Source organism: Erinaceus europaeus, chromosome 2, assembly GCF_950295315.1.
Source record: "Erinaceus europaeus chromosome 2, mEriEur2.1, whole genome shotgun sequence".
Taxonomy (NCBI): Eukaryota; Metazoa; Chordata; class Mammalia; order Eulipotyphla; family Erinaceidae; genus Erinaceus; species Erinaceus europaeus.
This window is the reverse complement of record NC_080163.1, coordinates 7,540,661-7,556,225: the sequence shown is the minus strand read 5'-3', so window position 1 is coordinate 7,556,225 and position 15,565 is coordinate 7,540,661. Positions and strand designations below refer to the sequence as shown.

Sequence of the window (15,565 nt, the reverse complement as noted above, 5' to 3'; positions counted from 1 at the left end):
TGGTTATTATCGATGTCATTGCTGTTGGATAGGGCAGAGAGAAATTGAGAGAGGAGGGGAAGACACCAATGTAAAGAATTCTGGGGTTGGGGATGTGGAAGGGTTCAGGTCTTGGAACATGATGTCAGAGGACCAAGAGGGGGTTGAATTGTTATGTGGAAAACTGAGAAATGTTATACACATACAAACCACTGTATTTTATTTTTGTTACCATATTTTATTTTTGGCTGTACACCATTAATCCCCCCAGTAATAAAAAAAAAACTATGAACAGGGGAAGACAGCATAACAACTGTGCAGAAGACTTCTATACCTTAAGCTTGAAAATCCCCAATTCAATTCCTTCGCATGACCACAAACCAAAGCTGCACATTCACCTGGTACAAAGAGATAAATACATGCATACACACAATCCCCAGGTGCAGACGAAATGGCTCATTTGGATAGTGCTGCTTTGATGTGGACACGATCCATACTAGTTGCAGCCTGGTCCCCACCACACTGAAGGAAGATTCTGTGCTGGGGTCTCTTTCTCTCTCTGCTGTTCTGTCTCTACATTTTAAAATGATCATAAAGAAATAATTTTAAAGCTGGGGAAATAGCTCAATCAGATAGAAGCCTGGAGTCTCATCAGTACAGGAATCTGGATGAAGATATGAAAGTTAATATTCTCTTTTTTCCAAATGTCCTTCCTTTCCATCCCTCTCTCCCTTCCTTTTTCTTTCTTCCTTCCTTCCTTTCTTTTGATGCAATATTGCTGCTCAGTTTTTATGGTGATGATAGATTGATTCTGTAAATGATGACCTCAGGCATAACTGGGGGAGGAGAAGCACAGAGGAAGAGAAAGAGTAAAAGTAGGAGGAGAAAGGGAAAGAGAGACTGGGCCATGTTGGACCTAGTTAAAGGCACATATTACATGGCTCAGGAAGACCTGGGGTTCGAACCCTGCTCCCCAGCTTCAGGGGCACAGTTTCACAAGTGGTGAAGCAGGTCTATAGGTGCTTATGTTTCTCCTTCTCTCCCTCCCGCTCCTCTCTTCATTTCTCTGTTCTATCCAATAGAGTAGGAAATAAAATAAAATAAAAAGGGAAACAACGTCCATCAGGAGCAGTAGATTTGTAGTGCTGAAACCAAGTTCCAACAATAACCCTGGTGACAATGAAAGAAGGAAGGAAAGAGCAGAATAATGGAAGAAAGAGAGAAAGAAAGAAAGAAAGAAAGAAAGAGAGAGAGAAAGAAAGAAAGGAAGGAAGGAAGAAAGAAAGAAAGAAAGAAAGAAAGAAAGAAAGAAAGAAAGAAAGGAAGAAAGGAGAGAAGCTAAAAAAGAAAACATGATGTAGGGGCCAGGCAGTAGCTCAGTGGATTAAGTGCACATCTTGCAAAGCACAAAGACCAGCATAAGGATCTAGATTAGATCTTCAGGATCCCCACCTGCAGGGGGTCACTTCAGAAGTGGTGAAGCAGTTCTGTAGGTGTCTATCTTTCTCTTCCTCTTTCAATGACAGCAATAATAATAAAAATAACAAGAATACAGTGGTCCGGGAGGTAGTGTAGTGGATAAAGCACTGGATTCTCAACCATGAGGTACTGAGTTCAATCCCCAGCAGCACATGTACCAGAGTGATGTTTGGTTCTTTCTTTCTCTGCCTATCTTTCTCATAAATAAATAAGTTCTTTAAAAAAATATATAACAACAGTGATACAGTACAAGGGCAACAGAAGGGGAAAAAATAGCCTCCGGGAGCAGTGGATTCATAGTGCAGGCACTGAGCCCAAACAATGACCCTGGAGGCAATAAAAATAATAATAAATAATAAATAAAATACACAAGAGGTGTATAGATATAAAAAATTAAAAGAGAAAATCTGTACATGACCACTGTGCAGTCTCCCCAACTCCTCCTCAACTCAGTTGAAATTAAATAATTTAAGATACATTCACATTTTTTTAAAAAGTGAATCAAGCTGATTCAAATGCGTGGATCTAAATCTCTTGCTACTTTCTGATACCTCAGCATCAAATAATCCATTCAGCCCTGCCCTGTTGTGCCATAAGGTGGGTCCTGGAGGAAGTGATTCTGATTGGTGGAAACTGGAAATGCTCCAGGGAGTGTCCTGAGTATAAAGAGGCCAGAAGAGCCGGCCTGAGAACACACAGAGTGGGTGAGAACAGGTAATAATCTGGTAGAAACCAGGTGGAAACCACATAGACATTGTTGGACCCAAGACTGTCTTGACCACTTGGAGACCAAGCCGACTTGCAGAGGAGGTGAGTTGGGTGTCCCGGGGCCTGCTGGGAAGCTCTAGCTATGCCTCAGGGCATCAGCTACAGCTGTTTTCCCAGCAATGGGATCTCTGCACCCTGGACTAACTCCCATCCCTTGTCAGACTCAGCTAAGTGGGAATATTGTTCCCATTCTTGGGGGGTAGAGTCAGGTGAGCGGGGGGAGAGGGGACGGCGGGGGTCCAGCTGCGCTAAGGTTCTATCTGCAGGAAGATGGACATCTTTACTTTTAGTTTTAGCAGAGCCCTTCTCAGCTCTAGTTTATGGTGATGCAGGAGACAGAGCCTGTGACTTCAGAGCCTCAGGCATGAGTTTACAGTCAGTGTGTCATCCTCCAGGCCACTTAGATTGTTTTCCACAAGGGATCAAGAGGTTTAATATTCAGAGGTTCTAGGAGGTAGGAGGGGCTACGTAGTGTTTCCTATCCATTTGTCTTCTGAGGACTGTGATTGCTGAATGTGCCCCGAGCTTGGGTTTTACTTTTTTGTGTTTATGAAGAGAGAGGAAGAGAGCCTGAGGGTCACTCTAGCATATGTCTTGCCAAGGGTCAAACCCAGGACCTCCTATTTGCTAGACCAGCACTCTAGATGCTGACTACTTGCTGAGATATGAGACTTTTTTTTCCTTTTCATTTATTTTATTGCCACCAGAGTTATCACTGAGGCTTGGTGCCACCATCACAAATTCACAGCTCCTAGCGGCCATCTTCTTCATTCCTTCCTTCCACTCCCCCACCCTCCATTTTGAATTTATTTAATGAGAGAGGTACAGAGAAAAAAGACCACTGCTCAGCTCTGGCTTAAGGTGTTACTGGGGATTAACCTGGGACCTTAGGGTCTCAGGGATAAAAGTCTTTTTGCATAAACATTATGCTATCTACCCAACCCTCTCCTTTTTATTCAACAGGATTTAAGTATATATCTATATCATCTATATTTCTTTATCTCTATCTCTATCTACCTATCTGTATCTATCTATATCTATATCTATATCTAGAGAGAGAGAGAGGGCACACTTGTCAGATTTGGGGTTTTGAAAACAGGTCCTGGCACATAGTTGGGTTCCACCAACCAGCCCTCAAGACAGATGAAAATACATTTCCTGGGCTGAGACTCCTGTACTCCTCTGGATGGAAGGGGATGGGGGGATGGTCTGGAGCTGGGAGGTGCAGGACCTTTCCCTGGGCACAGGCTCCCTGGGAGATGACAGGCCTGAGAGGACCTGAGGTGCTCACACAGCACCCACTAGGTGTGGTCCTTGAATTCTTCACCGAGCCAGTAAACACAGCAATGTCCACAATCCTCCCACCCTCTTCCCTTCCTTTCAGGGACAAATCAATCTCTTGGACTTCACCTTAGGTCACACTTTCTCACAGAGCTCTTAGGTTGCAGTGGATTTCAGGCTTTTCTCTGCAGTACCTGGATGTATTCTGTGTTCCTGTCTGGATGGGATGGAGAACAGGACACGTTTAAATGGATTATGGAAATGTCCTGCAGAGATCTCTGTTAGAGGGGCAGGAAGCAGCTGGAGAGAGATGTAGGTGTGTAGGACAGGGCATGACTTGTCAGTCGAAACCCAGCTTGCAGTGCTGACAACACACAGCTGGAGGTGCTGAGGCAAACGAGGGAGACCTAGTGCTGTGGTCTCTCTCTCTCTTTCTCTCTCTTTCTCTCTCCCTCGCTGACAAGAGGACAGTGAACTCATGCATGCATGAGGCCCTGGCTCTACCAAAAGAGACAAACAAAAACGATATTTGTCCCAGTTAGAGATGTCAGAAGGGCCACTCATCTGTGCTTCCCTCTGGGGAGGGATTGATAGGCAAAGTGCAGCCTCCAGTCATCTGGGGCTGAGGACATGCAGGTTCAGCAGGTTTGGGGGAAGGGTGGAGGGGCCTCCAGTATTGCCATGTGTGTGTCATCAAACTTAAGGACTCAGGTTCAAGCCCCCAGTCCTCAGGAGTGCTTCAGAAGTGGTGATACAGGGCTGCTGGTCTCTCTTCCCCTCTCCCCCCTTTCCATCTCTCACCCGTCTCAATTTCTCTGTTCTGTTAAGGAAAATAAAGTTGAAATTTATTTAAAAAAAAAAATACAGAAGAAGGTGGTTCTCTAAGACTTCCCCCAACACTCTCTCTTCTCTCTCCCCCAGACACACCAACCAGGAGACCAGAGGCCACCTCGTGGAGCATAATCCAGAGCTCTGAACCCAGGGTACCACAGTACAGTGCCGGTTCAATACCCGCCCCAGCTGTTCCAATGGAGGCCATCCTGTGCAGGTCCTGGAATTCCTGCTTCCGCAACTTCAGGGCAGAGGGCCTGCACCCCCTGAAGCACCTGAGCACCCTCCAGGGGCTGTGCCGGAACTGGCTGCGCCCTGACCTGCGCTCCAAGGAGCAGATCCTGGACCAGCTGGTGATGGAGCAGTTCCTCATCTCCAGCACCCCTGAGCTCCAGGCCCTGGTGCTGAAGGTTGGGGTGCAGACATGTGCTGAGATGGAGCACCTGCTGAGGAACCTGGAGGCACCCCGAGACCACAGTGCACCCCAGAATTGGGTGAGTGAGGAGGAGGTGGAGGTGGTGCTGGGGGGCGGGTGTTGGGAGGAATAGGGGTCAGTGCAGAATGTCTGCTGTCAGGAGAGACTGTTGGCGTGTTTGTTTGTGGGGGGTAATCTGGGGAGGCTCTAGAAGCTTCTAAAATATCTAGAACACAGATGCCAATGCAGCGTCTTCACGTGGGGCTGAGCCAGGGTGAACACCAGATGGGGGGATGCTGGCTGAATCTGAGTGGACAGCTCCACAGGGTGAGACTGGGACAGGACACCCTGGAGGCCTTCAGGGTGAGCAACCGGGGTGGCCACCTCAGGTCACTGGGGGTCAGGGTGAGGGACCCTCCCCTGACCAGCATCTGCAAGACTGGCTGGTTTCATCCCATAACAAAGCCCATGATGGGTTCTGGGCCTTGGTGCATTTAGTTAAGGGCATAGTTCAAAGTGGAAGCATCCAGGTTCAAGGTCCCAAGCTCCCACCTGCAGGAAGGACACTTCACTAACTGTGAAGCAGGTCTGCAGGTGTCTCTCTTTCTCTAGCATCATCTATGTACTATCTATCTCCCCTCAACTTCTCTACCCTATCCAATTAAAAAAATGGAAAAACTGTCCACAAGAAGCAGTGGCTTCACAGTACGGGCATCAAGCCCCAGGAACTTGGAAGCAAAATAAGGAAATAAATAATAAGGAGTCTGGCAGTAGTGCAGAGAGTTGAGGACACTGGCTTAAGTGCACATGGTGTCAAGTGTAATGATCCTGGTTTGAGCCTCCAGCTTCCCACCTGCAGGGGGTGTATATTCACAAGTGGTGAAGCAGATCTGCAAGTATCTATCTTTCTCTACTCTCTCTGTCTTCCCCTCCTCTCTCAATTTTTCTCTCTCCTACCCATCAACATCGACAACAATAATAGCAACATGATAAACAACAAGGGTTAAAAAAAGGGGGGGCTTAAATGGCTGCTAGGAGCAGTGTATTGGTAGTGCAGGCACCGAGCCCCAGCATTAATCCTGGAGGCAACAAATAAGTAAATATATAAACAATAAAACTAAAGCACATGGCCATTTGGGGCCTTGCAGGCTGTCCCCATTGTAGGACAGTGGCCTTATTTATTTATCACATAGAAACAGAGAAAGAGAGGGAAAGGAAGGGAGAAGAAAGAGACACCTGCAGCCCAACTTCACACTTCTGAAGGATCCGTCTGCAGGTGGGGAGTGGGGGCTTGAACTCATGTCCTTGCACCTGGTAACGTGTGTTATCCAACAGATACACCACCAGGAGACCAGAGGCCACCTCGTGGAGCATAATCCGGAGCTCCGGACCCAGGGTGCCACAGACTGTGAGCTTCAGGAGCCCACCCAGCACGGTGCTGGTTCCATACCCACCCCAACTGTCCCAAAGGAGTCCAGCCTGTGCATGTCCTGGAATGTCTGCTTCCGCAACTTCAGTGCAGAGGGCCTGAACCCCCTGCAGCACCTGAGCAGCCTCCAGGGTTTGTGCCGGAACTGGCTGCGCCCTGACCTGCGCTCCAAGGAGCAGATCCTGGACCAGCTGGTGCTGGAGCAGCTCCTCATCTCCAGCACCCCTGAGCTGCAGGCCCTGGTGCTGGAGGGTGAGGTGCAGACATGTGCTGAGCTGGAGCACCTGCTGAGGAACCTGGAGGCACCCCGAGACCACAGTGCACCCCAGAATTGGGTGAGTGAGGAGGAGGTGGAGGTGGTGCTGGGGGATGGGTGTTGGGAGGCATCGGGGTTAGTGCAGAGTGTCTGCTGTCAGGAGAGACCTTGGTTTGTGTGTGTGTGTGTGTGTGTGTGTGTGTGTGTGTGTGTGTAATCTGGGAGACTCTAGAAGCTTCTAAAATATCTAGAACACAGATGCCAATGCAGTGTGTTCATGGGGGCTGAGCCAGGGTGAACGTCAGATGGGGGGATGCTGGCTTTGCTATGTGTGTCCAGATCTGAGTGGACAGCTCCAGGGAGTGAGACTGGGACAGGACACTCGGGAGGCCTTCAGGGTGAGCAACTGGGGTGGCCTCCTCAGGTTACTGGGGGTCAGGGTGAGGGACACTCCCCTGACCAGCATGTGCAAGACTGGCTGGTTTCATCCCATAACAAAGGCCATGATGTGGGCCTGGGCCTTGGCACATTCTGTTAAGAGCACATAGTACAAAAGGCAAGCACCCATATTAGGACCTGGGTTCAGGCCCCGCAGCTCCCCACCTGCACGGCAGATATTTCCTGAGAACTGAAGCATGTCTGCAGGTGTCTCTCTTTCTCTATCATTTATCTATCTATCTCCCACCACCACAATTTCTCTTTCCTATCCAACAGAAAAAAAGGGGAAATAAAGGCCACTAGGAGCATTGAACTGAAGCAGGTCTACAGGTGTCTCTCTTTATCTATCATTTATCTGTCTAGCTCTTACCCACCCCCATAATTTCTCTTTCCTACCCATTAGAAAAAATGGGAAAGTAAAGGCCACCAGGAGCAGTGGATTTGTAGTGCTGTCATCAAGCCTCAGGGATCCTGGAGGCTAAATAAACAAATAAATAAATATATAAATAATGAAATTAAAGCTCATGGCCATTTGGGGACCTTGCAGGTTGTCACCATTGTGGGACAGTGGCCTTATTTACTATCACATAGAGAGACAGGGAAATAGAGGGGGAACGGGGAGGTAGAAGACAGAGACACCTGCAGCCCAACTTCACACTTCTGAAGCTTCTCTGTTGCATGTGGGGAGGAGGGGGTTGAACTCATACCTTGCACATGGTAACATGTGTGATCAACTAGATGCACCACCACCAGGCCCCAGGATTGGGATATTTTTTTGTTCCATATAAACAGCTTGTTGGTCTCCATAGTGTGGAAGGGCTGGTGGTCGGGTCAGGGAGCAGAGCACAGCTTGAGGTGGACAGCTGACAGGTCTTCTCATCTTTCTCCCAGAGGGTGATCACCATCGACCAACAGCAATATCTTCTGCGAAACCTGGGCAGGACCCCGGTGGAAGTCAACTGCGTGGATGCTCTGCTCGACTTGTCCATGAATCCCCAGGTCTTCCTGAGCCCCAGTCCTCAAGGAAACAGCCCCCATATCTCTGTCGAGAAGCAGAGACTTCAAGCAAAGGAAGACACCTCACGGGTGCAGGTACGTGTGGCCCTCCAGAATCTTGCTTTAAAAAGAAATACCATGAAAAATGGGAAGACAGCACCATAGTTCTGCAAAAAGACTGAAGCACCAAAGGTCCCTGGTTCAATGGTTCAATCCCCAGCACCAACATAAGCCTGAGTTGAGGAGGGATCTGGTAAAAAAAAAAAAAAAAGAAGAAGAAGAGATGAGTTTTTTTTCCCAAATATATATGAACTTGTTAAACAGAGAGTGGGAAAGAAAGAAAAACAAAGAAAAAAATAGGCAGGATGAAACAGCAGAAAGGTTATGCAGAAGATTTCCATGCCTAAGTCTTCAAGGACCCAGGTTTAACACCTTGTACCACCATAAACCAGAGCTGTGCAGTACTCTGGCATAAGAGAAAGGCAGATAGAGGAAGAGAAGGAAATTTTGAAGAAAAAAAATGAAGACCTGGAAAATATCAGAATCCCTGGTTTAAAAAAAGTTTATTGCAGACACCCATCACAGGGAGTTGAGAAATGTGTCAACTACACTGTACTGTGTCAGCTACTGTACTGTGAACCATTAATCCCCTCCCCCCCAAAAATAATGATCTAAACATTGATGAACTGGTGAGGCTGTGGGCTAGAGTGCACTGCTTTTGACAAGTGCTTTGGGAAATGTTTCAGTGCCATGGGAGATGGGGTGTGATTGAAGAACCATGTTCAGGCTCTCAAGGCTGATGTTTCATTTGTCCTTAGACCATCCTGCATGATTCAGAAATGACATTTCCCATGGAAAATCAGGCTGCAGAGGCCATGGAGATTACCCCAGTGGGGGCCAGCAGCCTGGATGGTAAAATGGACTTGACCATGAGTGCCCAGGCCTCCCTGAGCCATGAACCTCAGGAGATGGGTCCCCAAGGCTGCCCAGAGCAGCAGAAAGTTGAGGAAGACAAGGACATGACAAGAGAGCAGGTGAGAGTGTGGAGCCCTGAGGGTGGGGAGAGGGGAGGCAGTGGGGACTCTTGGGGCTGAGGCAGAGGGCAGGACAGTTGTGAGACCCTCACAGGCCATGCCAGTCCCTATGTCCTTCTGCCAACTACTGTACTGTAAAGCATAACCTTCCCCACCATTTAAAGAAGTATAAAGTGGTGAGGCTGCAGGCTAGAGTTAGAGCTTTTTTCAGGACCTTTCAGAAAAGTGTCAGTGCCATGGGAGATGGGGTGGGACTTTCAGATACATGTCCTGGGTCTCAAGGCTGATGTTGTTTCCTTTGTTCTCAGACTATCATGGACGATTCAGAAATTGCATTTCCCATGAAAAATCAAGCCGTGGAGGCCATGGTGATGACGCCAGTGGAAACCAGCAGCCTGGACGGTCCACTGGAGTTGACCATGTGTGCCCAGGCTTCCTTGAGCCATGAACCTCAGGAGATGGGACCCCAAGTTCCCCCAGAGCAGCCAAAACTTGAGGAAAACAAGGGAGTGGAAACAGAGCAGGTGAGAGTGTGGAGCCCTGAGGGTCGGGAGAGGGTAGGCAATGGGGGCTCTCTGGGGAGCACTTGAAGCTGAGACAGTGTACGAGACCGACCAGGGGATGCTGGGTAGCCTAGAAGGACAGTTCTGAGCCACTCGAAGGCCATGTCCAGCCCCATCTCCACCCTCCTTCGTCCTTGTGTCCTGTGGAGGGGGAGAAACAGTGGAGATGTTCCTACAGGACAACACTCAAAAGGCATCAGAATCAGCCATTTCTTGAAGGGTGTCCCTGGAATGATAATGAACCACTGCTCCTTAGAACATGAGCAAGTCTCTGCAGCTCTTTAGTTTGGTGTTTGTTCAAGTGCTCTTGTTACTATAGTTTATATCCCTTACCATGAGATATAAGCCCTCACACACTATGCCCATTCGCTCTGTCTTTCTATGAACTACTCTGCTATAAACCATAACCTTCCCCCACCATTCAAAGAATTATGAACTGTTGAGACTGCAGGATAGAGTCCACTGCTTTTGACAAACGCTTTGGGAGATGTTTCAGTGCCATGGTAGGTGGGGTGTGATTGGAGAACTATGTTCAGGCTCTCAAAGCTGATGTTTCATTTGTCTTTAGACCATCCTGCATGATTCAGAAATGACACATCCCATGGAAAATCAGGCTGCAGAGGCCATGAAGATTACCCCAGTGGGGGCCAGCAGCCTGGACGGTAAACTGGACATGACCATGGGTGCCCAGGCCACCCTGAGCCATGAACCTCAGGAGATGGGTCCTCAAGGCTGCCCAGAGCAGCAGAAAGTTGAGGAAGACAAGGACATGACAAGAGAACAGGTAAGAGTGTGGAGCCCTGAGGGTGGGGAGAGGGGAGGCAGTGGGGACTCTTGGGGCTGAGGCAGAGGGCAGGACAGTTGTGAGACCCTCACAGGTCATGCCAGTCCCTATGTCCTTCTGCCAACTACTGTACTGTAAAGCATAACCTTCCCCACCATTTAAAGAAGTATAAAGTGGTGAGGCTGCAGGCTAGAGTCAGAGCTTTTTACAGGACCTTTCAGAAAAGTTTCAGTGCCGTGGGAGATGGGGTGGGACTTTCAGATACATGTCCTGGGTCTCAAGGCTGATGTTGTTTCCTTTGTTCTCAGACTATCATGGACGATTCAGAAATTACATTTCCCATGAAAAATCAAGCCGTGGAGGCCATGGTGATGACGCCAGTGGTGGCCAGCAGCCTGGACGGTCCACTGGAGTTGACCATGTGTGCCCAGGCCTCCTTGAGCCATGATCCTCAGGAGATGGGACCCCAAGTTCCCCCAGAGCAGCCAAAACTTGAGGAAAACAAGGGAGTGGCAACAGAGCAGGTGAGAGTGTGGAGCCCTGAGGGTCGGGAGAGGGTAGGCAATGGGGGCTCTCTGGGGAGCACTTGAAGCTGAGACAGTGTACGAGACTGACCAGGGGATGCTGGGAAGCCTAGAAGGACAGTTCTGAGCCTCTCGAAGGTCATGTCCATCCCCATCTCCACCCTCCTTCGTCCTTGTGTCCTGTGGAGGGGCAGAAACAGTGGAGATGTTCCTGCAGGACAACACTCAAAAGGCATCAGAATCAGCCATTTCTTGAAGGGTGTCCCTGGAATGATAATGAACCACTGCTCCTTAGAACATGAGCAAGTCTCTGCAGCTCTTTAGTTTGGTGTTTGTTCAAGCACTCTTGTTACTATAGTTTATATCCCTTACCATGAGATATAAGCCCTCACACACTATGCCCATTCGCTCTGTCTTTCTGTGAACTACTCTGCTATAAACCATAACCTTCCCCCACCATTCAAAGAATTATGAACTGTTGAGACTGCAGGATAGAGTCCACTGCTTTTGACAAACACTTTGGGAGATGTTTCAGTGCCATGGGAGGTGGGGTGTGATTGGAGAACCATGTTCAGGCTCTCAAGGCTGATGTTTCATTTGTCTTTAGATCATCCTGCATGATTCAGAAATGACACGTCCCATGGAAAATCAGGCTGCAGAGGCCATGGAGATTACCCCAGTGGGGGTCAGCAGCCTGGATGGTAAACTGGACTTGACCATGGGTGCCCAGGCCTCCCTGAGCCATGAACCTCAGGAGATGGGTCCCCAAAGCTGCCCAGAGCAGCAGAAAGTTGAGGAAGACAAGGATATGACAAGAGAGCAGGTGAGAGTGTGGAGCCCTGAGGGTGGGAAGAGGGGAGGCAGTGGGGACTCTTGGGGCTGAGGCAGAGAGCAGGACAGTTCTGATCCCTGAGTGTGGAGCACCAGCCACCTGAACCACTCCAATCCTAAAGCAAGGGGTTCCCAGCTGGAGGCATTTGCTCCCCCAAGACATTTTAAAAATATGCAGGCACCTGAGGCTGCCAGTGGGTGGGAAATTGCTGTATACATGAAGTAGGGGCAGGGATCTCTCCAAACCCTGAGACAGACCCCAGCTGGCTGCAGGGCTGAGCCTGGGGCTGAGTTCACTGCCATTCACATCAGGGTAGCCTGACTCTGCTTCAGGGTGAAGGCTCCTGACAGGTGGTGCAGGAGAGCAGCCATGAGGACAGGCTCATGCTTGTGGGGAATGGGGTGCTCCGGGTGGTGGGCTCATCAGACCTAGGAGGCTGGGGGCTGGTGCTTCAGGTCAGACAGCGAAAGGAAGGATGCGAGAGCTCTGCCTGCTCCCTGAATCTACTCACCATGCCTGCTTCTTCCCCTACAGGTACAGGATGTTATCCTGATAGGGGTTACTTCAGAAAACAAGAGTGGGAGAGCCCCCCAGAAGCTGGAACCTGAGCTGAATGGTGACAGACAAGAGCCAGCAGGGGAGGCATCTCTGAAGCTTCAGCCCTCCCAGAGCGGTGAGTGTCCTGGGCAGTGAGGGTGCTGGACTGGGTCTTTTTGCAGAGACTGGGATCTGGGGGTGTCCCCTCTCCTGGTGCCCCTGTCTCCCTCCCCCCCCCCAGCTCTGGCTCTGCGGAGTTCCTGGATCTCGGTTCCTCCACCTGCTCCTTCCCTTACTCCTCTCTCCTTTCTCCTCCTACTTCTGCCTCTCCACTTTCTCCTTGTCCATCTCTTCCTCCTTCATCTCTTCATTCTCTTTCTCCCCTCCTTCTCTCCCCCATCTTCCTCCTCCTCTTCCTATTCTTTCTACTCCTCTATTTTCCTCCTGTTACTCCTTCTATTCCTATTCCTTTTTGTCCTCCTCTTCCCCCTTTTTTAAAAATGATGTTTGGTATCTTTATTGGATAGAGACAGCCAGAAATCAAGAGTAAAGGGGGTCATAGGGAGGAATAGACACAGAGGGACACCGGCACAGCTTCACCACTTACAAAGCTTTCCCCCTGAAGGTGGGGCCGGGAGCTGGAACCCAGATGATTGCACATTGTAACATGTGTGCTCAGCCCAGCGTGCCACACCCAGCCTGCTGTCTCAGTCTCTACCTCCCACTTCTGTCTCAATTTCTGTGTGTCTCTGTCCAATAATCAATGAATACGTATTTTTGAAAGCATAAACAGAGGGGCCATGTGGAGTCTGGCGGTAGCACAGCAGGCTCAGCACACATGGCGAGAAGCACAGGAACTGGGTTTAGGATCCCGGTTTAAGCCCCGGCTCCACACCTGGAGGGGGGGTCACTTCACAAGTGGTGAAGCAGGTTTTCAGGTTTGTCTTTCTCTCCTCTCTCTGTCTTCCCCTCCTCTCTCGATTTCTCTGTGTCCTAGCCAACAACTACAACAGCAATAGCAACAATAACAACAAGGGCATCCAAAATGGAAAAATGACCTCCAGCAGCAGTAGCTTCACGGTGCTGGCACTGAGCCCCAGCAGTAACCCTCAAGGTGGGGGAAGAAAAACATGAATTGGGGCCAGGTGGTGGTACACCTGATTAAGCGCACACAAGACAGTGCACAACGTCCCAGGTTCCAGCCCCGGGTATCCACTTTCGGGGGGAAGATTCAGAAGTGGTGAATCAGGGCTGCAGAGGTCTCTCTATCTCCCCCTTCACTGTCAATTTCTATCTCCGTGCAAAATAAATTTTTGAAAATCAATAAAAACATAAATGTCATTTCTGCCTCCTTTTTCTGTAGAATCATCAGACAACAGTCTCATCCAAGGAGAAGCTGATGTCACCACAGAGGAGAGGCCGCAGAGCACTGCCCAACAGGATGCAGAGGGAGAGGTCAATGCCTGGCAGAGGGCTGAGGAGGAATCCCCCAACCTGGTGAAGAAGCGCTCGCTGAGGCCAAGAGGAGCTTCTGAAAGGTTGCTCTGGGAAGGGCAAACGGGTGCTCAATCAGGAGCAGGTGCACAGAGAAGTGCAGGTGTTCAGACTCGGGCAGGTGCACAGAGAGCAGCAGGTGCTCAGAGTCGAGCAGGTGCTCAGAGTCCAGCAGGTGCTCAGAGTCGAGCAGGTGCTCAGAGTCGAGCAGGTGCTCAGAGTCGAACAGTTGCTCAGAGTCGAGCAGGTGCTCAGAGTCCAGCAGGTGCTCAGAATCCAGCAGGTGCTCAGAGAGCAGGAGGTGCTCAAAGTCGAGCAGGTGGTCGAGCAGGTTCTCAGAGTCGAGCAGATGCTCAGAGACGAGCAGATGCTCAGAGAGCAGCAGGATCACAGGCAGCTTCTGCGGGCCAGTTCCGCTGCCAGGACTGCGGCAAAGTGTTCTCCTACAAATCCCAGTTCGACATCCACCGGCGCTCGCACACCGGGGAGCGGCCCTTCAAGTGCACCCAGTGCGGCCATGGCTTCATGCAGCCCTCGGACCTGCGGGTGCACATGCGCATCCACCAGGGGATGCGGCCCTACCAGTGCCCCACCTGCCAGGCCACCTTCACGCATCAGTCCACGCTGACCGGACACCTGCGCGTACACTCGCAGGAGCGCCCCTTCCGCTGCGACCACTGCTTCAAGGCCTTCAGCCACCGGGGCAACCTCAACGTGCACCTGCGCACCCACAACGGCCAGAAGCCCTACCTCTGCACGTTGTGCGACAAGCAATTCCGGCAGCTGGGCACCTTCAACCGCCACTTCAAGCTGCACCGCTCTCCCCAGAGCCACCAGAGGATCCTGGCCAGGGCCCAGAGCGCAAAGCAGCACACAGACCAGACTGACTAGGCCTCTGAGGACCGGAGGGGACACAAGGGGGTTCTGCTGAAATTATGTCAACAGGGGCTCTGCTAAGAAAAATGAAGAATGTGCCTCCTTCACCACACGGTGAAGGATGAATACAGGATGATCTCATTCATGGAGGTTGGGAGACATGAAACACAAAGGGGAAACACAGAGCCGGTATTGCACCAAAGTAAAGGACTCTGAGGGTGAGGGTCCTGGGGCACCATGGTGTAGAAGGACCTAGGCTGGGGGTTAGCATTTTTACAGAAAACTGAATTGTTAGGTACGGGGAGCCACATGTGCCCTCAAGTGTTGGGTAGTATGCCAGCTCCCCCTGGCTTCTGCTTAACCAAGCACCGGTATGCCTGTATAGGGATTGGTTTGATCCCACTCAAAGCTGCGGTCTATTTACGTAAATCATAAAGCACCACCCTCCCTCCAGGGCATTGGTGGTTCAGTGGTAAAATTCTCGCCTGCTCCGCCCCCTCTCCTTGTCACACCCTGATTTTCACCAGTCACTTTTCACTCCACCCTCTCTATGTCACACCCTGTTTCCACCCTACTTGGCCAGTATATATAAGGACAGAATAGTTCTTAAATATAGTAGTTAGTTTAGCTTAGCGCGGCTTAGATTGTGCTGTGTCCTGCATGAATCAAGAGATACTGCGCACAACCCAGCCATGAGTCCTGGGTCGTCTGTCTCCCATCAATGAAGCTCAGCCCGACACTCAAGCTTGCTATCGGCATGGCCACATATCCATTGTTCACAGAGGGCCTTGCTTAAAAGATAAGTTTCTGTCTCCCAACTCCACTTCCCCATGAATCACCCAGGACCTTCCAGATAACGGCTGATCACCATGACAACATGCCACGTCAATTAACTGTCCCCAACTGCTAACTCCCACCTTGTCCCGGCCTTAAAAACAGCTCCTTGGTGCTAATAAACAGACTTGATCAGAATCCTGTCTTGTCTCATTTCTCTTGCGTCTCTTGTCCTCACTCCCTCTCCTAGGTTTACCCACGTTGAAGGTCCCGCA

General features: G+C 50.1%; 1 protein-coding gene across 1 annotated transcript; it reads left to right on the top strand.

The window, feature by feature from the left end:
• The first annotated feature begins 13,199 nt into the window (after window positions 1-13,199).
• LOC107523143 (zinc finger and SCAN domain-containing protein 5B-like) lies at window positions 13,200-14,678 on the top strand. The gene is made up of 3 exons (XM_060170958.1): window positions 13,200-13,260; window positions 13,510-13,707; window positions 13,972-14,678. Exons 1-3 carry the CDS (start codon window positions 13,200-13,202, stop codon window positions 14,529-14,531), a joined length of 819 nt encoding a protein of 272 aa, XP_060026941.1. The 3' UTR covers window positions 14,532-14,678.
• Window positions 14,679-15,565: the final 887 nt, after the last annotated feature.